At 51.0% G+C, this 26,348-nt stretch overlaps 2 protein-coding genes across 2 annotated transcripts in view; one reads left to right on the top strand and one right to left on the bottom strand.

The window, feature by feature from the left end:
* The window catches only part of LOC121046967 (polycomb complex protein BMI-1-like), an 80,289-nt gene that overhangs the window by 3,115 nt on the left and 50,826 nt on the right, over positions 1-26,348 (bottom strand). The gene's annotated exons all lie outside the window — the stretch shown is intronic.
* LOC115325352 lies at positions 20,490-24,367 on the top strand. Its single transcript, XM_040212657.3, has 2 exons — positions 20,490-21,068; positions 21,378-24,367. The coding sequence occupies exons 1-2, from the start codon at positions 20,916-20,918 to the stop codon at positions 24,015-24,017; spliced, it is 2,793 nt and encodes a 930-aa protein (XP_040068591.1). The 5' UTR covers positions 20,490-20,915; the 3' UTR covers positions 24,018-24,367.

Here is a 26,348-nt window from a genome sequence, read left to right on the forward strand (position 1 = left end):
CTTACCGGGCGTCATTTTCTCTGAGACTATTTTGCCGGGAATCGTCTCGTTGCAATATATTTTAGTTGAGATCATTTAGCGCGGAAACGTTCTGTCCGGGACAAATCAGTAAGCTATAATTTTGTCTATGACCCTTTTATCTTATATCCGAAACAACAGGAAGAAAACGGTGCGGTGACACTGCGATGCGCAACCGTGCGCGCTCTGCCACTACCACCTAGAAGACAAGGCCTGCGCATGACGTCATCGTTAGTAGATCCCCTTTCCGCCCCAAGCGGCAAACAGGCTGAAGCTCGACGAGATAAGGGGCCACGCCACAACTACACCGCATTCACTAAAGGCCATAGCTGCGTGCGCGAGTGCTGAGGGCGAGCTGATAGAGAGCTTCCACAGTTCACTTGCAGCGTGCGTGCGACAACATAAAGATTTACGATCTTAGCAGCCTATTCATGTGAGCTCGTTCTGAGCATGACCACTGAAGCAGGCGATGGAGCAGACGATGTCGCAGATGATCTAGCAGACGAAGGTGCTTATCCGGGCTACCTAGGGGGCGTTGAGGGGATCTCCTAGTGATGACGTTCAGATGAGGAAACGCGCAGGCATTGTCCTCCCTAGTGAAAAATCCATTTGTATGAGAAATTTCTCGTGTCCAATAAACATATATGAATCATACAAGATATATAACATATAAGAACCATACAAGAACTATATAGGAAGAGTACAAGAACTATACAAGAACCATTTAAGAACTATATAAGATATATAAGAACCATATAAGCAAATTATAAGAAACTTCTCACTGGTTTCTTATATGGTTCTTATATGTTCTTATGCATCCTATATAGTTCTTATATGGTTCTTATGTGATTCTTATACGTTCTTATGTCTTATATGATTCATATGTGTTTATTGGACGCGAGAAATTTCTTATAGACCTTTTCCGTGTACTGTCGTCCCCATGCCACCTAATAGGCATATCCGGTATGGGCGACGAAAAATTATTAAAACGTTTTAACTTGTAAATAGTAAAAAAAAATAGAAGAGAGGAAAAATGAGAATGTGTGACGGTTATGCTTTTATCCTAAATGTCTGCTATTGGCGTGGTGTCGGCCAAACAATGTTTTCGCCCATACTGGAAGTGACGAAAATTCAAGATGGCGGCGCCCTTGCGAAAAAAAGTCTATACAAATGAGATTTTTTAGCAGGGCTCAGGTGGTATTGGTTCTGCCCGGGCGCTTGCTTCCATTCACGCGAGAACATGCACCACGGTCAGCGGTGAATGGGGAACACAGAAATGCCGCCAGCCAAGGTGGCGCACGACAGCTGCCAATCGACCGACTGCACGCGAGCACTGCCGTTCGTAGATAGGGAAGGAAGCCGCCGAGAGGGAAACAACAGAAACACACACGCACAACCCCGTCATTGTGTAACCAGGAAGCAGAAAGCCAGGAGCAAGGAGAAAGAGAGCCGGAGAAGGGGGAAGGGTAAACCGTGCAGATCGTTCGAGCACCGGCTCGCGCTGCTGCTCGCTACGCACTTGTTTCCCTCCCCCCAACTTCCTCCTCCATGCCGGCGTGCCTCCGTTTCACAAGGAGGAAAAATATATATGAATGAAGGACAAAATGGAACAAAGCCAGAAAAGAGAGTTCCCCCTCCGACGGAGCCACTGAGAGAAAAAGAGAGAGGCCAAATCGGGAGATTCCCGCCGACCGCGATGTGGCGTTAGAGGGCGCCCCAGGAGCTAAGAGGTTAGAGTAACTGTATAGGCTCTGCTTGCAGAGCCAGAGTAGCGCGTTCCTTTTCCTTTCGCCGCCATTTCCGTATTGGCGGAGGAGTGGTCACGTGCGCAGAGCTGGAGCCGACTTCTTGCGGGAAAGCGGCTTTCCAGAGCGCCAAGTTTCGGTGGAAACATATATTCCCCTTGGCGTTCGCAAAATATAGATCCTAGACCAAAATCGAACGAAGCGAAAGCTTCCTAAGTCATTGAACATTATGTGTATGAACTGGCTACAGTACAATCCCGTTTTTTTATAACGCGAGCGATGTTCTGGGACATTTGCTTTCAGGGTATGTGAAGCAGACGACACGGACGGCGATCGCGTTCCCCGCGTCTGCGGCTCTCGCGGAGTGATACGCGATACCGGTACGCGACCGGCACATCCGGCCATCGTGGCGAGTCGCCGAGCTCTCGTTTGAAAGCGTGGGGATCGCGTTTTCGTCAGCTGCTACGTCGTTTGCCGCATTAAATTTTGCATGCGCGTAGAAAGAGCCCCGTGAAAATGACAGGCTGTAGTGTTACCAAGTGCACAATACGCGCAGACAGTGGCAAAAGCTTGTACCGGATTCCGACGACGAGACACAATGTGAGACGCCACCTCGTCTGGCTTTCTCGTATGGGAAGGAGATCATTTTTAATTATTGTCTGCCCTTTTACAATACCCCAAAAGATTTCTGCAGGCAGTTGTGCGGATAAACTTGTTTTAGAGACTGTTAGTGCTGTGCCTGTTCGCAATTTCTTCAAGGGACCATGTCAGTGGTAGTAAAACAGTTTAATAGGTTCAGCAAAATGTTCAAAATAGAAGAGAAAGCGAGATGTAGGTTGGTGTCACACACTGAAAGTAGACAGAGCTCTATCGCCCTATTCTCGGGGCAGAATAAACTGGTCAATAGGAAAACAGTCAATCTCGGCATCATTCTGGTCCCTGCAACGAATTGGACTGCGTTTTCAAAGCCTTATCCGCAATTACAGTAGAACGTCGGTGGACTTTTTTTATATTAGGCAGTTTGCACCTTGCGGCATCTGCCATAGTTCGGAGCACCATCTAACATTTATTGTTCGCGAGCCCCTAATGTTTGCGATTCAAGCAAATTCAAAATTTAGCCCAACTTGGAAGCATGCTAAATTTCCAGTCTCCAAGAGCTCTCAATTCGGGCGTCTCGAATTCGTGAAATGGGAAAAACTTCAGATAAAAAAGAAAAAAAAAAAAACAGTTGTTTATTATTTTAGCATAAAAGTGGGGGTGCTCGACATTCCTCAGATTCGCATATAATTGGAACGCACGAAGGTAAAGCACCTTTCCGTTTACATAATACCTAGTAAACTGTCTGCTGAAAAAAAAAAAAAAAGTCAGGCTGAGCAGCGGCACTTGCTTTTCGATTAAACACAAGAGGAAAATAAGCAGGCCTGCGTTCTTTTGCTTCTTGCGATCGCTCGAGGGGAAAGGTCCTCAAAAAGTTGGGCACACAGCGGGCTCACGACGCTATCTGCGTCCCAGCAACAGCGACTTGACGACTTCATTTCACACGCGACCCGTGGGACCCGCGGGTGCGTACGCGGTTGCGCTTTTTGCGGGAAGGAGACAGGAAACGACGTGACAACGATCACGGTGTATGCGCGGCTCGTCGCCGCACGCCGCACTATTTTCCTTCCGCAGCGCGCCGCAGCACGCCTCAGCACGCCGCCTCCTCGCGTCCGCGCCTTCGTGCCCCTGCAAAAACCGACCGTGTCTTCCCGCAGTGCTTGGCTCCAGAATGGCACCATTGCGGTACTCTGCTCCGCAAGCGGAGCATATACAGTTACTCTATAAGAGGTGGGCGAACTAATAACATGGGAGAGAAAGAATAAACCCAATAGAAATAGAACGTAGTCTTAGACAGGGATGCCCTTTGTCGGCAGGGTTGTTTATGCTGTATCTACAAGGATTAGATGTTAAGTTAGGAAAAAAAAATCTTGGGTTTGATATTTCATACGACAAGCAAGATCGAAAGATCAAACAGTAATTGCCAGGTCGGATGTACGCTGATGATATAGTGCATAGCCTGCTAACGGCCGATAACAACATAGAGCTTCAGTCCCTAATGAATATACGTGGCGCAGAGGGCCACAGGTTAGGCTTAGAATTCAGTAGTGACAAATCGGCGGTCACCTTGTTCAATGATGAAGGACTTGCTGCAGAGACAAGGATGAAAGGTTGAGCGAGCCGATAAATACCCGTACCTAGGAGTACGGATTAACCAGGGTAGAGAATACCTCAGTGAACATGCAAAATGTGTAAGGCGTAAGGGCAACAGAAATGCAGCTTTAATGAAAAATAGAGCACTGTGGAACTATCAGAGGCATGAGATGGAGAGGGAGATCTCGAAAGAGTCATGGTCCCTAACCTGACTTTCGTAAATGCAGTTTTGCACATAAAACTGGGCGTCCAGACAAGGCTAGATATAAAGCAACGTGGAGTAGATAAACTGGCTCTGGGAACACATGGTAAAACAACGAGCCAAGGTGTACAGAGCGATATTGTCACGAGTGGTGACCAAAAGAAAACAGGAAATAAACAAGAAGAAATAAACGTTTAATGTGGCGAACTTGTGCCAAAAATAAAAGAGTACAAAAGATAATAATAGAGCGTCGCGGGCGTCGAAGTCGGTGTGGCAGCAGAGTCGAACGCTGGGGCGAGACTGACTCGACAAGGTCGCGGGCGGCCTCTTGTCTAGAGTGCGCCGCTATCTCGAAGATTCGGCGAAAGCGGTTCGAGCGTCGCGTGATCGGGGCGAGAATGAACACGCACTTTCTAGAAAACAAAAGCAGGGATAAATGATAGAAGTTACGTGCGGTACATGAATAAACGGGAACTTTCTGGAGGACCGTGACCGAGCGTTGCTTTCTCAGCCTTGCGCGCGGCATTACTCCCCCCTTTAAAAAGGCATCGTCTCGATGCCACGTAAAAGGCAACAAAACAGAGCGAAACAAACAAAAAAATGGGAACATACGGAGGCTCGCAAAACACAATCCTATCAAGCGGTGCACAAGATCACAGTTCGCAGTCTTATCGCGCGTAGTACGGCTTGAGGCGCACGACGTGGACGACTTCCGGTCGTGGAGCGCGGCGTGATGAAGTCCGTGTTCCGTCGGGCATCACCTCGTAGTTCAGATCCCCGAGTCGACGAAGTACTTTGTAGGGTCCGAAGTAGCGCTTTAGGAGTTTCTCACTGAGACCACGGCGGCGGATCGGTGTCCACACCCACACCCTGTCTCCGGGCTGGAAGTGGGCGTCCCGACGACGAAGGTTGTAGCGGCCAGTGTCGACACGTTGTTGGGCTTGAATACGGTGTCTGGCGAGCTGGCGGACTTCTTCTGCCCGTTGGGCAACCACCTGGGCGTCGTCGCTTCCGTCGAGAGCCGGTTCGTGGGGTAACATCGCGTCCAGCATTGTCGTTACTTTACGACCATGAACCAGTTGGAAGGGTGTCACCCCGGTGGTCTCTTGCACGGCCGTGTTGTAGGCAAATGTGATGTACGGCAACACCTCGTCCCATGTCTTGTGCTCCACGTCGACGTACATGGAGATCATGTCGGCGATGGTCTTGTTGAGTCTCTCCGTCAGCCCGTTGGTCTGCGGGTGGTACGCCGTTGTGCGCCGATGGCTGGTGTGGCTGAGACGAAGGATTTCTTGCGTCAGCTGGGCCATGAACGACGATCCACGGTCAGAGATCAAAACTTCGGGAGCGCCGTGCCGGAGAACGATGGATTCGATAAAGAACTTGGCGACTTCCACAGCAGTCCCTACAGGAAGGGCTTTCGTTTCGGCATACCGTGTGAGATAATCTGTGGCGACAATAATCCACCTGTTTCCTTGCGTCGATGATGGAAAAGGACCAAGCAGATCTATTCCGATCTGCTGGAACGGTACGGTCGGGGGAGCGATCGGATGCAGGAGACCTGCCGACTTCGTCGGCGGTTTCTTGCGTCGCTGGCACTCGTGGCAGGACCGTGTGTAGAAGTGAACGGTCTTCGGCAGCTTGGGCCAGTAATACCTTTCACGAATTCGGGCCAGCGTACGGCTGTAACCAAGGTGTCCGGACGTCGGGTCGTCGTGACAGGCTTGGAAGATCTCCGCTCTAAGGTCGGTGGGGATTACCAGCAGCCATGGTGTGCTGTTGTCTCCGAAGTTCTCCTTGTAAAGTACACCTTGTCGGAGGAGGAAAGTCGGCAGGGCTCTCGAGAAGACACGGGGGACAGTACCCCCTCGTCCTTCGAGGTGCTCGATTAGCGCGCGCAACTCAGGATCGTCTCTTTGACGTCGTGACATGTCGTCGGTGTTCACTGCACCTAGGAAGCACTCGTCGTCTTCGTCGTTGCTGCTGCCGGAAGGTGTTTCGATGGGGGCTCTGGACAGGCAGTCGGCGTCGCTGTGCTTGCGGCCTGACTTGTAGACCACAGTCATGTTGAACTCTTGTAGTCGTAGACTCCATCGAGCGAGGCGTCCTGACGGGTCCTTGAGGTTCGCAAGCCAGCAGAGTGAGTGGTGGTCCGTGACTACACGGAACGGGCTCCCGTACAAATACGGACGAAACTTCGTGATTGCCCAGACGACAGCAAGGCATTCTTTCTCAGTCGTGGAGTAATTTTTCTCCGCCTTGGACAGTGTCCGACTTGCGTAGGCGATAACTCGCTCGGTGCCGTCTTGCACTTGAACCAGTACCGCACCAAGTCCAGCGTTACTTGCGTCCGTGTGAATTTCGGTGTCCGCATCTTGATCGAAATGTCCTAGAACAGGAGGAGTCTGCAGTCGTCGCTTCAGCTCGTCGAATGCCTGCTGCTGCTTCTCGGTCCATTCGAACTTCTCGGCGTCCTTTGTGAGGTTTGTGAGTGGTGCGGAAATCCTTGCAAACTCCCGGATGAAGCGCCGATAGTAGGCACATAGTCCAAGAAACCTTCGCACGGCCTTCTTGTCTGTCGGTACTGGAAATGCTGCGACGGCGCGAGTCTTCTCTGGGTCGGGGCGAACGCCTTCGTTACTAACCACGTGACCTAGAAACTTCAGTTCGTCATAAGCAAACCGACACTTTGACGGCTTCAGGGTGAGTCCGGCGGTCCGTATGGCTTGGAGAACTGCTCGGAGTCGTCGCAAGTGCTCGTCGAAGTCGCTGGAAAACACTACGACGTCATCGAGGTAGACGAGACAGCTCTGCCACTTCAGTCCTGCCAGTACGGTGTCCATGACACGCTGGAAAGTTGCTGGAGCCGTGCACAGTCCGAAGGGCATCACCTTGAACTCGTACAGCCCATCTGGCGTGACGAAAGCTGTTTTCTCTCGGTCCCGTTCGTCGACTTCGATCTGCCAGTAGCCGCTCTTCAGGTCCATGGATGAAAAGTATCGGGAGTGGCGCAGCCGGTCTAACGTGTCGTCGATGCGGGGGAGTGGATAGACGTCTTTCTTCGTCACTGCGTTCAGCTGCCGGTAGTCCACGCAGAACCTAAGCGTTCCGTCCTTCTTCTTAACCAGTACAACTGGAGAGGCCCACGGACTGCTTGAAGGTTGGATAATGTCGTCGTTCAGCATCTCTTGAACTTGCTCCTGGATCACCTCCCTTTCTTTAACGGAGACTCTGTACGGCGATCGATGCACAGGGCGCGCGTCGTCCTTGGTAACGATGCGGTGTTTCGCGATGGCGGTTTGGCGCACCTTCGACGACGTCGCAAAGCAGTCACGGTATTCGGCGAGGAGGTTGAGCAGCAGACGTCGTTTAGGGTCCGGAAGCTTAAGGTCAATGTCGAGCTGTGCTGGCGACGTACTGTTTTGCAGGGGCGGCGAGGATTCGTCAGTAATCGCGGTGATTTCGGCGGGGTTTCGGAGTTCCTCGACGTGGCCCACGGCTGCACCTTTCGTGAGGTGTTGCGTTTCGTTTCGGAAGTTCGTCACGAGGGCTACAGTCCGCCCATCCTGAAGTTCAGCTACCCCCCTTGCGACGCCTATTCCTCTTCCCAGGAGCAATTGGAGGCTTCCCTCGAGAAGAACTTCGCCACAGGAAGCTTCATCGATCCCGACAAGTACGAAAACGCTCGACCGCGGTTGTAGGTTTACGTGGTTTGCGAGGACTCGGAGCGTGGGTGACGACGCTTGGGGCTCCTCCGCTGGTGGAGCAGGTTTTCGTAGCGTCAGCCGGTTTGCTCCGAGGTCGATGACGGCGCCATACTCGCAGAGAAAGTCCATTCCCAGGATAACGTCCCTCGAACAGTCTTGCAGAACGACGAACTTGACGGGGCACGTTTCACCGTGGATCTCGACGCGAGCAGTGCATTTCCCGACTGGCGTGATGAGATGTCCTCCGGCGGTTCGTATTTGGGGTCCGTCCCACGGCGTCATGACTTTTCGAAGGCGGCGGGAGAGCCTCCCACTCAAGACTGAGTAGTCTGCTCCGGTGTCCACGAGTGCAGATGCGTCGTGGCCGTCGATGACGACGTTTAGGTTATTGGACACCACTGCAGCGGCGGCGTTTTGGTCTCTGGTGGCGTTCGAGTGGGGGCCCCCCGACGTTCGTGGAGGATCTTGGCGTCGGTCGTCTTCGGCAACTCCACCTCCAGGGGTTGCCGCGCCTAGTTTCCCCGGCGAGGAGCGAGGGGTGACAGGCTTTCACGTCGTGGTCGGTGCATCGGCGAAACTGGACGTCGCGGTGACGGCGACCGGAACTCTCGGCGTGACGCAGGCTCGGGGGACTGGGGTCGTCGCAGGTACTCGTCGATCTCCCGAGGGCGTTCACCATACCGGGGGCGCGGGTCGCTTGGGTGGAATCCGCGCAGCCCGAGTCGTCGGTATGGGCATCGGCGGTACACATGGTCAGCTTCCCCGCAGTGGTAACACAGCGGGCGTCGGTCGGCCGTCCTCCAGACGTCTGTCTTCCTCGGCGCAGGTCGCTCTGGGGGAACGTGCGCCTGATCTTCCTGCCGTCGGGGGTACTGCGGCGTTGGGGCGTCTCTTCGGGGTGGCGCCGTGGCTTGGCGGGAAGCTTGCGGCGGTCGTCGGGCCATGGCGGCGTAGCTCAACGTCGGTTCCTCCGGTGCCACCCTGGTGACGGGAACCTCTGGTTGGAGCGCGCGATGCACTTCTTCTCGGACAGCCTCGGCGATGGAAATGGTTGGCGGACGGCTGGTGGTTGGCAGCAACCTTCGCAGTTCCTCCCGGACAACCTCCCGGATAATTTCGCGGATGTCCGTACCAGGCACGTTTTCACCGCTAAGCAGCGCGGTTGCAGTGACGCTTGGCTGCCGCTGGTAGTGGGAAGCGCGCGCTTGGAGGGCGCGCTCGATGTTTGTCGCCTCGCTGACGAAGGCGTCGACGGTTGCCAGCGGGTTGCGGACGAGGCCTCCGAAGATGTCGTCCTTCACGCCCCGCATCAAAATGCGCAGCTTCTTTCCCTCGGTGGCCTGAGGATCGGCGCGGGAGCTCAGGCGGAGCACGTCTTCCACAAAGCTCGTGACGCTTTCATTGGGGCCCTGGGTCCTGGTTCGCAGTAGGTCCTCGGCTCTCTCTCGGCGGTGGTGGTTGACGAACGTAGCCTTCAGGTCGGTCTTGAAGATGTCCCACGACGTCAAAGAGGACTCATGGTTCTCGTACCAGTGCTTGGCGGTTTCCTCAAGCGAGAAGTAAACGTTGTGCAGGCGTTGCTCGTCGGTCCAGCCATTGTGGCGGGCAACGCGTTCATACTGGTCAATCCAGTCTTCGACGTCTTCGTAGAGTTCACCGTGGAAGGGGGCAGCCGTCCGCGGTGCGACGGGCATGTAGACGACGGGAGAAGCGGCGGGGGCTTGCGACTGGTTGGCCATCGTCGTCTTCTGCGGCTTGGGCTTGTCCAAGAGCAAACCGTACTCAGGATCCTCTCCCTTGGTGCGGCGGCTGGTCCGAATTTCAGGTTCTGCGGTGAGTGGTCTTCTCACCGAGCCGGGAATCGGACTTGCACTGCGGTCCCTTGGAGGAGAACGCTGCACGGGCATGCGGTACCCCGCACCTCCACCAAAATGTCACGAGTGGTGACCAAAAGAAAACAGGAAATAAACAAGAAGAAATAAACGTTTAATGTGGCGAACTTGTGCCAAAAATAAAAGAGTACAAAAGATAATAATAGAGCGTCGCGGGCGTCGAAGTCGGTGTGGCAGCAGAGTCGAACGCTGGGGCGAGACTGACTCGACAAGGTCGCGGGCGGCCTCTTGTCTAGAGTGCGCCGCTATCTCGAAGATTCGGCGAAAGCGGTTCGAGCGTCGCGTGATCGGGGCGAGAATGAACACGCACTTTCTAGAAAACAAAAGCAGGGATAAATGATAGAAGTTACGTGCGGTACATGAATAAACGGGAACTTTCTGGAGGACCGTGACCGAGCGTTGCTTTCTCAGCCTTGCGCGCGGCAATATGGGATGGTCTTGATTCGTGGGCAGTGAAGCTAGCAGTAAGATACAATTTGAGCATAGGCTGAGAGAAATAGATGCGGGAAGGTGGGCCCGAAGGGTTTTAGCGATTTACACATGAGAAGCGTCGATACAAAATGGAGAAAGCGGACCACAAAACGACGGAACGGGCGACATGTTTGCAGTACGGCTCACTGTTTTCCTACTGTTCCCGCAGATTGACTCAGTTTCATCGGAGCCGCGCGACTGGTGCTATCTGGAAGAGGATTCTGCTTTATGCCACGTCATCAGCGACGGCGATTATCAGCTGTGTTTTGCTGCCAAGTGCGGCGTATTCATCGATGGAATCAACGAACCATGGGCCATGAATCAAGCAACGTTGGAACAAGAACGCCTACAAAAGCTGGCGAGCGGCACTTACTTCGGGGCGTGGAACCGGCGAAATGTTGGCAGTACGGCTTACCGTTTTCCTAATGTTCACGCAGGTTGGTGACACACCCTGTCAACCTCATTTTGGTGTCTCTTTATTGCCGGTTCCACCCCGAAAATTGTACAACGCGATACAAGTGTGTTCTGAAAATCATGTACGCGTGAGGCGAAGGTTTATGTTGATGCGCCAGGTAGCCTTTTATTTACTGCTCTAGCTGCTATGTGGCGATGTCGAATTGAATCCTCGTCCTCTCACGGAGAAACAAGTCAACGAAACTCTAAAAGGCCAGAAGAGCTTGATGGATAAGCTTGTCTCAATTGAAGAGAGCCAAAAGTCTTCCGATGCCTCTCTTCGCGACCTGTGCACACGAGTAGATTCAATTGAGACTAATTTTAGAAGGCTGGAGCAGACATGCGCAGTTTTAAACGACTTGAAAAACAAATGTCAAGAACAGCAGAATTACCTAGACGTTCTATCTGCAAGCTTGATGACTTAGGGCCGGTTGCACCAACACCGCTTAGCGCAAAGCGGAGCTTAGCGGGGAACCTAAGCTAAGTTTCGGTTTCGTTCGGTTGCACTAAAATCGCTTATCGCTAAACCTAGCACTAAACTACGCTTAACTTGAGCGCTCAAGATTGGGCACTTTGCTTTTGGTTGTTTCTTAATCCTGGATTTAAAACATGGCGGCTGGTTTGTCGCGGTCGACGCGGTGGACGAAATTGGTTGTGCAAAGTGTTTTAGGCTACATCAGCTTGAAAGTTACGACAGAATGACCTTCGATTGTGACAAGGATGCAAAATATTGTCGCGTGAAGTGTTTATCGGCCCGGCGAGGCCGACATGCGGCGGACGCCTTCGAAACAAAAACACTTACCGGCCCCGAAAGCAACAAACCCCCGCAGGGGGAACAACCTACTGTTTCCCAAGACGCTAACACGGGTGGGCCTGCGACGCTAACCAAAACCCCGCAAACAAAATGGTTTGAGGGCAAAGAAAGACCCCGATGCCCTCCCCCGGTGGCCACGGCGGCGGCGTGACCGCAAGCACCTGCCTGCCAAGGAAAAAAGGGGCCGCCACAGCTTCCTTACGAGTAGTTACCTTTTACTTTTTATAGTTTTGTGTAATCCCAATTTTTGATTTTTTGAGTCTTTCGTATTTGGTGTAATGCAATGTGTTCGCACTTTTTTTCTCCGCCTCATGTAATGCCCTCGGACGATTTGATGTAATTAAATGAAATGAACTGAAAGCGGAGATAGGCGACCACCCCAATTCACCAAACGACACATAAGACGCATACCAGGCAGTAGATACGGTATGTGGAGCTTGTGGAGAGGAGGAGGAGATAGCAGAGTGAGCACTTGATACTTTACTCTGAGTGGGCTTCCCCCTGCAGTAGCTGAAGAGGCAACTAATTTAGCAAACACACTGCGATTTAGGGAGAGTGAGGGGGAAATAGACTTGGGGAAGGTGGAGAAAGCCAAGAAGAGATTATCTTGCACCAGCATCTTGTCAATTTCTTTATGATTCGGCGTTCGCTAATAGATAAATAGTATGGACGATGATGTAGAGGAGGGGACGTGGGTACCTGTATCAAGATCTGTACTTGTCGTGGTTTGTCCAAGAGGGCGCGACTGCTGAGGTCAAATATATCATGGAACTAAGACAGAATGTCCTCAAGTTGAACATGATTGTAAACCTGAGACTGGGGCAGAAAAGAGAACACAACAGAAGGTAGAAAAAGAGGAGGCAACCTCTCAAACTCAGGTGGAAAGTTTATTTCGTACACGCCTTTTTTCCGTTTAGTGTCTAATGTGGGGTGTATCATACTTTTGATTTCAGTGACATGGGAGCTCACCAGTGTGCTCGTAAGAGGGGGTGGTGTATCTATGGCCACAGAAAATATAGTTTCCGCTAAAACCTATGATGCCTCGGTGAGGGAAGTCTCACTTCGAAGAACTTGAGAGAATTGGCTGAAATAATCGCACAGACGTAGGTCGTGCCAGTCGAAATAGATACAACAAAATGAGGGATGGTCAGTTCCTTAGTGCATGAGCAATACGTCGACACTAGGGGACGTAATATAATCGCCGTCCGGTGTGAAACAATTTGGCGCAACCTTAACGAGGACGGCAGCAAGTGGTGGGATTTGGTGGTTGTCGACAGAACACAGTTTGGACATCGGTGGTTGTGGTGGGTCTGTAGGAGCAGCATGCGTCAAGTTCGATTTCTCCCTTCGCACAGTCTATTGCGGCAGAATGAACAGAAAGAAAATCCCAGCCAAGGTTCAAAGAATATCGAAAGCTGGAGATGACCGTAAAAAGAAGTCGTCTTATGGCCAAGCGTGATACGCGCGTCACAAATGCCAAGGGAAGGTACAGCGCGGCCGTCTGCGCTGATCAAAAGTTTTGAGTTGGGCGAGGTCAAAGGCTTCCGCAATTGGCACCTCAAATCTTCCCTCATAATAAAAATAGCGGCTCCAGAGTACACGGGGGCCTATACAAGGACACCATCAACCATCACTTCTAATAGGCAGCTGGTTATGTGCGGTGGCAGATAGGGCATTCGTTCAGTGACGGTGACGCAGACTCACCTCTCGAAACTGCATAACTTAGTTTTCCGAGTAGCGGCGGTCAGGAACCGGCGACAACAGGTGCCGATGGGCAGGTGACATTGAATGGCAGTGACCGGGTGAAGAGAGAGGGGGGGGGGGGGGGGAGGGGGGTTGAGCGGTAGTCGTGTGACAAGGCGGAAAATCCGTCGTTCGGAAGAGGACCATGTTGGGGTTGGCGGAGCGAATCAATCATCGAAGAAGCGACGCAAGCTCATACAGGAAAACGTGCGCGGTCGATTATCCCGTCGATTGCTGCAGCAACGGGCAATGTTACCAGCAGCGCTACAGTGGAAGCAGGTTGGACGGTTGTCTGGTATCCTCCATGCCGCTGGGTCTCGTGGCGGAGATTGAGCTTCACGAGCTCTCGGATTATAACTTAAGCGATTGTGCAGAAACCAGGTTCGATGTGATGGTCCTCGAATTTGAAGTCGGCCCATTCCTTGCCGAACCACAGCTTCGACCGGTGATGTATGGTAAGGGGCTAAGTGTGTCTTCGGTTGAGCGAAAAAGCGTGGTGCGTGGGAGGATGGCTTCTAGCTCACGGCGGACTCTCGTTGCTATCTGTTAGGTTGGAGTTCCGTCACATGTGGAACTGGCTGTGGTGCTAGGGAGTCGGATAAAGTTGGATGTGATCCGACGCTTTTTGATCTCTTCAAATCGCCTATATTCTTTTACGAGTCCCTCGATGGCCGTACAGTCCTTAAAAACAAGGAGCTGAAAACGTCGTCGGCCAATGCCCTTGCCTTCAGAACGGGCGAAATTCGCTCGGAGTCGGGCATGGAGCAGCTTTGTGGCATGACGACAAGATGTCTTGTACGTATGCCATGTTTATGGCTCGGTCGAGGTCTTGACGCGCGAAGCTATAAAGTTAGCGTTTTGCCGATAACTTGCGGCGTGTGGGATCGCCGAGGAGGTGCCGTAGTTGGTCTTTGCACGTGCCCCACGATGCGGTCGTCTTGTTTCTTTCTTGTGTCACACAGGTCCCTGCTGTATCTCTAAGGTAAAAGATTATGTTGGCGAGCATCATATGTGGGGTCCCGACCCATCTGCTGAGGATGCTGATGCGCTGGTACAAAAGTATTAATTCCTCTACGACGTCCTGATCCCTTGCGCCAGTGAAATTACCAGTGCCTCGCAGGTGGGAGATGATCGTTGGCGGTGGGGTTGGCGGTGGAGCGTCTTCAGGCATTCCAACTGCTGGAGGAAGGCGGTGGTTGCAAAGTTCCAGTTCTCGTTGTGCAGAGGTACGGGAGAAGTATACACACCTCCACCAAACGATACGCCGATTATAAAGAGATTTACACTGAAGAGAGCGAGATTAAAATTGGCGGTTTTATCGAGGATACCCGAGAAGCTCTCTGCTGCTTCTTCATCGCATTGAACCAGTTCAGTTCAGTTCAGAAAGCGTTAACTGGCCTTAGGGAAGGAAGGAAAGGGACCGGACCGGAGCCTAACGAGCTCGGATCAGGCCGAAAAAGGGAATTTTGGGGACTTGTACATAGATAGGCGGTCACCCCCGCCTTGTGGATAATATCCAAAAGAGAGGCCAAGACAGCTTGACGTTTGTCGGGAGGGGTCTCAGGATGGGTCCATTCCTCTAGGTTGGTTACGACTTACATCTGGTGGTACGTGCTTCCGTCTGATCTCTTCCAACTCTGAGCAAGCTCAAAGGAGGTGGTACTGGTCGACAGGAATGACGGGGCCGTTACACAAATTGCAGTGGGACGCAGTAAGTCGCGTGGACCAACGTGCCATGCGCGCCGGTGTGCATGTGGTGTTTGTGATGATCCTCCAGAGCAGCACCGTGTTTCCCCTGCCCATTCCGCTCGGAAGTGGATATACACAGTGAGCCAAGGCCGCCCTCAGGGCCTGTCTCGAGGTTTGTTTGGCTAGTTGCTTCGCCTCCTCGGGACCGTAGTCTGATTCATCGTCATCTTCACCGAGCTCCGGCGCGAGCGAGTACCAGTGATCTTGTAAGTAACTGCACATTCTTCAGCTCGCGGGGGACATCCAGCTGCGCGAGCCTTAGAGTGAGCTTGTTCGCTGCCCTGAATGTCCGCGTGGGCGGGTATGCAGGAAACCTTGATGGTTATTCCGTCAACAGGTAGCTCAGAGGCCATCCGCTGGATCGCCTTAACCCTCTCGTTCGGGGGTTGACGGTTGCGGCATTCCGGGAGGGCTGCCGCAGAGTCTGTAAAAATTTGGAGGTGCTTCAGTCGGACCCCTCCTCTATGATGACGCGTAGCGCCAGTTGGATGGCTCCAAGGTCTCCACCCTTAACCAATGTGCCACCCAACGAGCTTGAGTCTTACCTTAGAGCGGTAAACCGGAATCCACTGCCTGCAGCGGAAATGGCACCCCCCCCCCCCCCCGGTTGCCGCCATCTTGCCTGTTTGCCACATTAGTGATCACGTGACGTTAAGATGGCTGCGCCCAACAGTGGGGCAGATCGGGCAGATCAGATTGGCCAGATCGCGGTCAGCATATGGGCAATCTGGGGCTGCGTTCGAATCTTACTCGAATGGCGCCGAGTTATTCCGGCGGATCAAGTCACGTGACAAGACAGATGCAGCAACGCTGGACGCCGGTAGGTTTTCGAACGCAACGGGTGCGAGAACCTTACCCAGGAGTGAGATAGAAGTTGCGTTCGATTTACTTGCAGCTCCTGCACCGGTGCAGAAAAGTGTGGGGCGGTGTACTTCCGGTCTTATATCAATACATATACCGGAAGTAGACTGCCCTATACTTTTCTGCACCGGCGCAGGAGGTGCAAGTAAATCGAACGCAGCTTTTATCTCACTCTTGGGTGAAGTTCTTGTACCCGTTGCGTTCGAAAACCTACCCGCGTCCAGCGTTGCTGCATCTGTCTCGTCACGTGACTTGATCGCCGGAATAGCTCGGCGCCATTCGAGTAAGATTCGAACGCAGCCCCAGAGTGCCCATCTGCTGATCGCGATCTGGCCAATCTGATCTGCCCCACCTTTGGGCGCAGCCATCTTAACGTCACGTGATCACTAATGTGGCAAACAGGCAAGATGGCGGCAACCGGGGGGGGGGGGGGGTGCCATTTTTGACCGCTGGTTTACCGCTCTAAGTTTACTCAAGCTCGTTGGTGCCACCGGGCAATGTCTCCGCCTTAGGAAGCCTTAGGCGGGGAATTACGACCGCGGTGGAGCAAGCGGGCGTGGGGGAGGAGACGACCTTGATAAAGTCCTGCTTCTTACCTCGTTCTTTTCTTTCTTCTTTGTACCAATATAATTAGTATGACAGGGGTGAGACAGGTGAAACAGGTTTTGGAGCAATTTTCGGTGCAGAAAAATCTGGATTTTGGAGCAGCTTAGGGGCACAAGATTCTTGTTTTGGAGCAGCAGTTTGCGCACCTTGGAGAAACTTCGGAGCAGAAAAGTCCACAGTTTGGAGCAGATTAGGAGCAGAAAATTTTAGAGCAGCCTTATCCAGCAACTGAAGTCATAAAAAAAAATCTAATTTAAATCACATAAATGATAAATTTGATTTTTCTTACTTAATCGTTTTTTTTTTTTCGCCCTGGTTAGGCCGATCTCACCAAGCATTCGACGCATGCGCGAGGCAGCCATAACTTTAGTTCACAGGGGGCAATCGGCAGTGCACGAGACTGTTCGTGCCCTGCACGCGCAGAGCTCCAGCCAGTTTGTCGCACGCGCAGAAAGACTAAAGTTCCCTCGATGCATTGCGGTAGCGGTAGCATAGTCAAACTGGCTAGTGAGATCGGTCTATAAGTCAGCAGCGCCGATACGCACCGAGATAAAGTATCAAAGAAAAAAGACGAAAAAGGCAAACGCGAGCTTCATGCGCATAGGTGAGGACAAAAAACACAGGCTTGCTGCAAAGTTAGGTGGGCACCAGGTACCTCAAGCTTATACAACCTGGTGCCAAAGCGGAATTGTAGCGCAAAACTTTTTTGAAAGCGGTGATTTGAGAGCATGAACAAGGAAGCACGGTTTACTTCAACCAGACATCGATCGGACGCCAGTAGAAAGCACGTACAGATAAAACAAAAAAAAGAAAAAAACTCCCCACCAAAGTGAGTCACAAGGTAAATATCAAATTGGTAGGAAAACTATCAGCACGTGCACATGCACGCTAAATACGAGTGTGTGACCGATTCACTAGATTGCTCACGCACTGAAAGTACGTGTCTGATAACCGAAAGTATCGCACGGCGCCGTCCATTTTGAGAAGATTACGGACACGAATGAACAATTACACAATGGAGGCGCTCAATAGCACTTTTAAGAAAAGGTTTACTCTCAAAGCGAAAGAAATACTTAGGTTTGCTTATCTTGATAGCCTGTGCGTCATGCATACCATGACCAGACAGCGAGACAGCGTGACAGCGCACCGTTAGCATGCAGTCAGAATTGACAGCGGAAAGTAGTAGGAAAATCGTAAAAAGACCACGTATCGCGGGTATATAAGGGTACTACAGCTGAAATCATTGAATTCGGCGGTTGCTTGCGCCACCCTGTACCCGTGCCTTGCACTTTAATACGACGAGATTGAATGTTGCCAACCAAGCTTTCGTTTTCCGCTAAATCCGGCGTCGTCGCCAACCTTTTTTTTTTTTTTTTAGTTTTTGAGTTACCTTGGCGCAGTGTGGCACAATTTCGACCGATTTCGCGTTTTTGGCGCAACTAGGCGCAGAAAACTGGATTTGTATAAAAATGGCCCAATCGGCGCAGATGTCACTCCCCTGTAATGAGCGTATTAGTCGACTCAAAGCTGTTTACATGGTTATGATGGACAATGGCCCGAGCCAAGGAGGTTATAACGGGCACGAGGTGGCGTCCGCATTTGCCATACATGGCGCTGAGCGTAATGAAAGTTGAAACCAGGCGTGGCCACGAAATGCGCCGTCAATTTTTGACCCATCAGAAAACTAGATTGGTGTGTGTATGTTTTTACAGTCTGAGCTTAGTCTGCCTCAACGAGCGACTTGTCTCCCAGCTGCAGATCAGCAATTTAGCTCGTGCGCGTGCGGCACAACCGCTACCCCGGGGTCTTTAAAGGGGCCATGAAACGAATTTTGGGCTGGGATAAATGATTTTGAATTGGGACTTTGCTAATCGCATATCGTTTAGTTGGCCAAAAGAAAGAGGCTAGGAAGTCAACAGCCAGCTTTTCGGAACGAACATTTGAAAATATAGCGGACTATTTTGTACCTTCTTTCCTTCGAAAGCTCTCCGCTTTTCACTATGATACATCAGCGTTTCGCAAAGCGCGTCAGCGATGCTAACCTGACGTCAGCCGAGCACAGCTCACGCATTGGACACGAGAACTGCGTCACTCGGACGTATGCGCTCGTCAACAATAAATCCGTCGACGAATATTCGGATTCGCGTTCGTGGCCAATGAGTGCCCTGACGGGACTTATCGTCACTGGGGAATGACAAGTTCCATGGTGAGCATGAAAAGCACGGTGGAGGCTAGGAGTCACCGCACCGGTGCCGATGAATGTGACTACGACGTGATTTCACAATTCGCATTTGAGTTGAGGATTAAAGCTAAGGAGGAAGAAGTAGAAAAATCGTTTCACGACCCCTTTAAGGTGCACCACGCAGTATAGTGATACACGAACGCACGCCGGTACGATGCTCTTTCAGATCGAAAGGGGCGGCCGGGTGCGGATTGAGCCCAGGATCCCTGGGTTCTTCAGCGCGTGCTTTCGCTCCACGTATTCCGAGCTGGTGAGCGCTGGCCCACTCGGCCACCGATCCCCCCATCCGAGGACTCCAACGTTACTAAAACCCTCAGTTGGGAAACTCACCCTTGCAACCTGGGCCGCTGGCGTCCACCGAGACCGAGCTAAATACGATAACCACGCAACCCTGTAGTGACGAGTTGAAATATGAAAGTTGCTTTACATAGCTACTGCGAGATGACCCTGCGAGATGGCGCCACCGGCCCTTGACCGACTCGACGTGCAGCCGTGCAGTTCCCGGAGTGGACGCTGCGTGAGAAATGGCAGCGTTGCGATCGCCATTAGCTCGGTTCTCGATACGGATCGGAGCCACTTCTTTAAAGCAGGCTCTAGGGCAGTTTCCTTACTGAGTGGTTCTAGTAACGTTGGAGGACCCGTTCAATGTACGCCGCATAAATTTGGAGCAAACAACCGTTTTGCTACGGCAATGCCACAGCAACGCGGTTGTCTGCCCCAAGATTTATGGCAGCATCCACGGACGAACGGTAGCTTCAGACTCGGCTTTGGCGTGTGTGTTCATTCAGCAGACAACTTCGTAGCCCTGTTGACGTTCACCATAGCAGAACGACTTTGTTGGGCGAAAAAAGACGGCGGTGAGATGAGATCAGGTGTGCGATGGAGTTCTATAGCCGCGCTTTTTAATGGGCGGAACCTGAAGGAAAGGTTCGAAATAGGGACCTAACACAGATGACAAACTTTGTTCAACGCCTGATATTTTGACAAGCCTTACACGAGAAGTGGGTGGCCGGTATATTTTTTTTCCTGCAACATAGGTTAAGGTATCCAAGTGATATAGTTTCTGCCAAAATTAGCCTATTCTGACGGTGTTTCAAACACGGGAACAAAGGTTGTCCGTGACTTCAAAACAGACTGAATTGAAACGTTAAAGGCCACTGGCTATAACAAGAGGGTTTCAACAGTGTCATCGTAAACGGTAAGTTCACCAGCTCTAGGACTAGCGGGCGAAAAAAAACACTAATTCTCTCAAACGATGACTGAGGAACGAAGTACAGAGTCAATCGATCAATCCTAAGGTTAACGGGAGAGCATATTTATGAATGTGTCAGCTCTTCAGGTAGCAAGGATGCGTCAGGCGGAGAAAACACAGCAGATATTCAAGCACCAGTGGATGGATCGATACATGGGGCTGGACCACTGAAATCGGGCGGTGGTACGCACCAGCTAGGGAGTGTTTTTAATACCGACACTTTACCTCTGCCTAATAAACGGAGAGCTAAGTCTTAATAGTACTGTTGCTGTTAACAAAACACGAGCGCCTCGTCGCAACGGGATTTGCGGTAACGTTCCGTCCAACGAGTCGACAGGAAAAAATAAAATATTTACTCTCGATTTAAGCCGCCTGTCAGATAACCTCTGCCCGTTTACTCCACCTTCGTAACGTGTCGTGATGCTTCTAAGCCAGTCTCTCCTCGAGCAGCTACAGAGTGAAGCCCCTTCAAAAGGGCGCGCTCTGCTCACGCGACGTGGGTGCAGCGTAAAGCGCGTCGGATCAACACCTCCTAGACTATTTCAAGGCCCCCGCAACGTTCCCTTTCCACAACACGACGTCATCACTGTGAGATCGGTCCAAATCCGAGAACAACGGGCTTGGCTTGGAACGACTTACGGCTTTTGTATAATGTGTGGCCCGGCGCAAATAGTTAGAAAACGTTTCAAAAAGCTATTCTTATAAAACGTGAATAATTGAACTAGTAACAACAAAAAATTCTTTTCGACGCTTTTAAGTACGAAATATTTTACATGCCTACATTTTTGCTACGTAAGAAACTTAATTCCGTTGACGTGTGGAGCGCAGTATCGTGGAAGGCACGAATTTTGGTGGCGCGTACTGCCACATCTGGCAACCATAAACAGTAGTAACGGCGCATTTGTTTCTGGCCGCTGGCGTTGATGTGCTGCTTTCTGTTTTGTTCTTGTTTGTTCTCGGGTTACGCGACATGCCTGGCTGCTGTTGTGCGCCGAACTGTAACTCAAACTATGTGAGTGGGCCGAAAGTGCGGGTTTACCGCTTTCCTTCTGATGCGGAACGAAGAACGGCTTGGACAAAAGCAATACCTCGCGAAGACTTCGCGCCAACGAAGTACAGCGTGGTGAGTAATTCCTCTTCCGCTGTTTAATTTTCGTGGTTGTTGCGTGTTCCCTTGCTGTTCGGGGTATTGCAATGATTCTTGACCTTACCAGCTAGGATGTCTTCGTTTTCTTCCTTGACGCGGGGAATAGTTTTCAAGCTCTCGCGTATAGTTCCGAACGGATTACGAGGACTTACAGAAAGTAGTTTTGTGTCTATACAAGTGCGCATTAGAATTATTGCGACGTGTAACTTACCGCTTCCCATTTTATTGTCTTGGTATTGTGCGCGAATCGCCTGTCCTATATTGAGATTTTTGCACTTCCTACAGGTCTGTGAAAAGCACTTTTCTCCGGGTGACTTCGCCACTACTACAACGTACACGGACGAAAAAACTGGACGAGTGCTTGAAGTTCCTCTTCAATTACGGCGGCTGAAGCCCTGCGCTACTCCTAGCATCTTCCCCAACTGCCCTGCATACCTGTCCCGCAACACACCTGCTGCCCGCGAAGGTCCTGAAGAAAAGCGCGCTCGGCTTGAAGCGGAGGCCCTGCAGCAAGCACTGGCGCGCTCCACCGAAGCTTATGAAGACGAACAGAGAAATAATTCCGTTAGCAGCTTTGACGAACTCGTGGCTGCTCTCAAGGAATTCCAGGTGGCCGATTTCTGGACAAAGCTGGTCACTGACAAGCAAGTGCTTTTTTTGAACTTTGCTCCTCGAGATGCACCAGTTGTGCGCTATTCAGTGACGGTCTCTGCAGATCTTTCATTGAAAGCGTTTTTTGGGGACCTGCAGCTCGACAAGGTTGGTCTTCTCATTTTTCCAATGTGTGTGTCCGACATTAGGGAGCTAGAGAAAGCTTTAGAGGTTGTGCATGGTTTTGCCAAGAACTCCTCTAACGATCAGCAGCGACTAGAAATTGTCTTAAAGAAGACAGTGGCAATCCTAGAGGAGCTGTCATCAGAAAATTTCCCTCATGAGTGGCAAATGGAAATTGTGAACTTCTTAATGCAGCAGGTACACATGCTTCTAAGCAAGTCTCCGAATTACCCTGCAGACCTGCTTGTGTTTTCAAGCCTCGTGTTTACAATATCCCCACACGCTTATAGGTTCATCCGGAGCACGTCAAAGCTCAAACTGCCCCATCCTGACACTATTAGGCGTGTTTGTGCGTCTTACGTTGTCAACCCTTGTACAGAGCAACAAAGTACCTTATTTCTCTCATATGCAAAAAGACTTGTAGCTGCAATGAACGAGCATGAGAAGACTGTAACGCTCGTCATGGACGAGATTCACCTTCAGCCATACCTCGACTATAAGGGTGGAACCGTAGTGGGAATGGCCGCAAACAGTACAATTGCTGCAAAGACAGCATATGTGTTCATGATCCAAAGCCTTTTGTCAGCGAGCAAAGATGTTGTGCATATTCTGCCAGTAGCACAGATAGATGCAAAACAGTTGCATGAATTTCTTCGTCAGCTGATAAATGAGCTCGAGAAAACTGGACTTCGAATTATTGCAGTAGTTTCAGACAATAACTCCATCAATGGCAAAGCTATGTCATTTTTTTCCCAACCTCCGAAGGTTAACACTGTGTACCAACATCCTTCGGACCAATCAAGGTCCCTGTTTTTTATTTTGGATACTGTTCACGTGCTCAAGTGTGTACGGAATAACTGGCTCAACCAGCGAAACAGCAGCAAGTGCATGTTTTTTCCCGATATTAATGCTGCTGGTGATCAACCACATGTGCTGACAGCTTCGTTTAATGCCTTGGTAGAGCTTCATGAGAGAGAGAGAAATGAGCTAGTGCGACTTGCGCCAACTTTATGCTTGAAAGCACTCAAACCTTCGAGTTTGGAGCGACAGAATGTCAAGCTTGTCCTGAAGATCTTTAACATTCTTACTGTTGCAGCACTTAGAAGCACCAAGGCTGCAACACTGCAGCATGCCAAAGGCACAGCTGAATTTATTAACATTATCGTTATGTGGTGGTGCATAGTAAATGTGAAAACGCCAAACAAGGGTCGGCGTCTTCGGGACAAGCTTCAGGAACCCATAACGGTAATGTCTTGCCCCCAAATTGATTTCCTGAACAAAGTAGTCAAGTGGCTAGACTACTGGAAAAGCCTGAAGCATGATGCAGGCCACCTCACGAATGAGACACACAATGCACTTCGTCACACATCGCTTGCTTTAGTTCAGGTGTCGCGTTACTGCATTGAAGAACTCGGCTTCAAGTATGTCCTTCTTGGTAAATTTCAGTCTGACTGCCTTGAAGATAGGTTTGGACGGTACCGACAATTGAGCGGCGCACAGTACCACATCTCGATCCGCCAGATATACGAGTCGGAACACAAACTCAGATTGCAGAAGGTTCTTGAGCTTCCCGAGTTCGACGACATCTCGCTATGTGCCCGCACTGATGCGGTGAATGCTGCCGTGAACCAGTTTGATGTTGAAGTGACAGCAGTTGACGTAGAAAAAAAAGAACACATGCTCCCAGCTATTACATACGTGGCTGGGTACTGTGCGCATGCTGCGCTGAAAAAGCTGATGTGCCCATTCTGTAAAGAGAACCTTGTGGTTGACAACCGCTCTCTTGAAATTGAGGCAGAAGAGCTCATTGCTGGTGTAACAAGAGGTGAACTAAAGTTCCCGCAGGCCGTGGTGGTAAATGCCGTGCTGGCAATGAATATTGTGCTGGAAAAACTGAGCAGCGAAAGGTACGCGTTAAAATTTTATTCTTGTGAAAAGCAAAAAGATTTGCTTGTGTCCCTGACAACACCCCTTGTTGAGTATAACGAAGATCTGGACGTCTGTGAAAACGGCCATTTACCTCACGTGGTGATGGGTTATGTACTAAGTGCGGCTGCCAACACTTTGTTGAATAACTTGTGCAAACGAGAAAACAACATGCTTGCTGAAGCCAAAGCTGCAAAACGGAAACTGAAGACGCTTCAGGCATAAGCGCATAACGTCTGCTATCATTTCGACTGCTGCCTGGAAATTATTGTCACATAAGTGTTTTTTTCGTGTGTGTGTGCTCCGACTTATTTCTGTTTCTTGTTCTTCAATTTGTGCAAACAATGTTTTTGGGGACATTGCTGTATGTTGTTTAGAACTTCGAGGATTTCCTTATTGCTTTGTTCTGTTGGAAATGTTGATGTAATAATATTTTTGTTTGAAACTTCGGTTATGAATGTGCTATCAGTTCATTTGTGGAAGCTATTCCCGAGAAATTGTATTTTTTCCACAAACCCAAGTTCTTCCTGCTTATTCCTGCAAAATAAAGAGTGAAATTCTGTACCCCCGAAAAACAGTTGTGATGTTTTAATAATGGCTGTGAAAATCGGGGCGCCAGGACTCTTGCTTTTAATTGTGTTATTTAATATGTTCGCAAATCGTGCGCGAGTCCTGGACTCCTTAAATGTTCGTAGATATAGGCGACATGGAAGTGAGAATTCGAAGAATAAATACAAAACACGACTTGAAACGTCCATCGAGCGCCACTCTGTTTCGTGTGCGTTTCTTCTACGTCCTTGTTTTGCGCTTTTAACCTTTTAAATAATCATGAACCAACTAGCTCGAACCAAAGTATTAATTCCTACGAGCTTTTCTGAAGTAAAACGTATTGTCAGTGTTCCATTCTCGAAAATTCAGCGCCGAGAACGAAGAGACTCGCATTACGAAGCCCGACCGAGTGGGTGAAGCCAGCTTCCAGGCCGATCTCACTTCGATGACGTCACGGGAGCCTGCGGAGGCCTTGAAATAGTCTAGGAGGTGTTGGTCGGATACGATGCCAAGCCGGCCCGCCTTGCGCTGTCTGCCTGCCATACAGTCGTACCGACGCGACTCCGGAAGATGCCGACAGTTGCTCCGGAGGGAGCCGCCCGGAAAACAGGCAGCTTCACACATTCACACACAGGCGCGTCAAAGCCAGTTTTCGGAAGCGTGCCCCAGCGCACACCGCGGAAGAGCGAAGCAGGCAGGCCGAGCGCCAGCAGAGCAAAGCCGTCTCTTGCACGCGGCGGACGCCCTCGGAAATCGATAGTCAGGAAAGGAGGAAGAGAAAGGAGGGCAGGCGGTCGTTGCAGAGGGCGCCGGGGAAGCCCTCGGCCAGGCTGACGCAACGCGCGCACCGCCGGCGGACGCCGAGGCAAGCAGACGTCGATTAGCACGGGGGCGCTAGAGCAGGCGCCGTGTTCCCTTCTCCTCGTTGCTTGCTCCGGCGGACGAGAGAGCGGCGCCCCGACGCCCGATAACGGAGTCGCTGAATAGTCGACGCCAGCCAGCAACGCGGAGTAGCACAGATTGGACGCCCCAACTTCTGCGTCAGCTTTCCGTCGGTGTTCCCTCGCAGACGTCAGCATTCAGCGCATCTCCGCTGAAAAGCTGCCGCAGCACTCGTGCCCTCCCAATCTGTCTCCGCATCGACCTTCTTTCGCTGACCCAACCCGAACGCGCCAGTCCCATAGGGTTTTACCCTTTCTCCTTTCGCCCATTCTCCTTTGGATCTTCTCCTTTGAACATTGTCAAAGCCTCCAATCCGGTTGTGACGATTCGTCGTAGTCGTCGAAAGAGAAATGGGCTCCGAGCTCAGGGGGGCTATGTTGCGCTTTTTGCACTCCCAGGAGACTAGGGAGAAGGAAGTGACGTCAACAACGCAGCAAATGCAGATTGGATGCTGATTTTGTTTTCTTCTGTCAACATCCAATCTGCGTTTGCTCTAGAAGTTGACGTCACTTCCTTCTTCCAAGTCTCCTGGGAGTGCAAAAAGCGCAACATAGCATCCCAGGAAAGACACGTCAACCTCCGAGATTCCATGAAGAACTTCTCTTTTTCTTTTTTTTTTTTTTCCCCTTTTCCTCGCAATCGCACGCGCGGCACCGGAGCTCGCACGAGCCGCACGAGTCGTCTTTCGCGGCTCGTCACATGCCGGGGTTTTACAAACTGTCGACCCGACGACCCGACAGCGCACTTTCATGAGACAAAAAAAAAAAAAAAAAAAACATTAAACAAATATCGCGCTCTGAGATATGCACGCGAGTGAATAAATATGTACATACAAAATGGTAAATGAAAATGCACACTATAAACGAGTGCGCGCACTATAAATTCCAAAAGTTCATTCATAAGGTAGAGGTGCTTCAATTCGCGGAAAGGGGTAGACAGTGTCATCCGTGACCGCGTTGATCTTTCTGTAGTGGACGCACATTCGTGTCGACCCGTCCTTTTTCGTGACTAAGACCAAGGGGGATGCCCACGGACTGCGCGATGGTTGCACAAACTTGGCATCGA

Source organism: Ixodes scapularis, unplaced genomic scaffold (assembly GCF_016920785.2).
Source record: "Ixodes scapularis isolate PalLabHiFi unplaced genomic scaffold, ASM1692078v2 PGA_scaffold44__24_contigs__length_19508400, whole genome shotgun sequence".
Taxonomy (NCBI): Eukaryota; Metazoa; Arthropoda; class Arachnida; order Ixodida; family Ixodidae; genus Ixodes; species Ixodes scapularis.

Excerpts from the sequence above, each read along its gene's own strand:
- LOC115325352 (XM_040212657.3), top strand. The coding sequence starts at position 20,916 with ATGCCTGGCTGCTGTTGTGCGCCGAACTGTAACTCAAACTATGTGAGT. Across the intron at positions 21,069-21,377 it reads CGCCAACGAAGTACAGCGTG|GTCTGTGAAAAGCACTTTTC; the intron begins GTGAGTAATTCC and ends CACTTCCTACAG.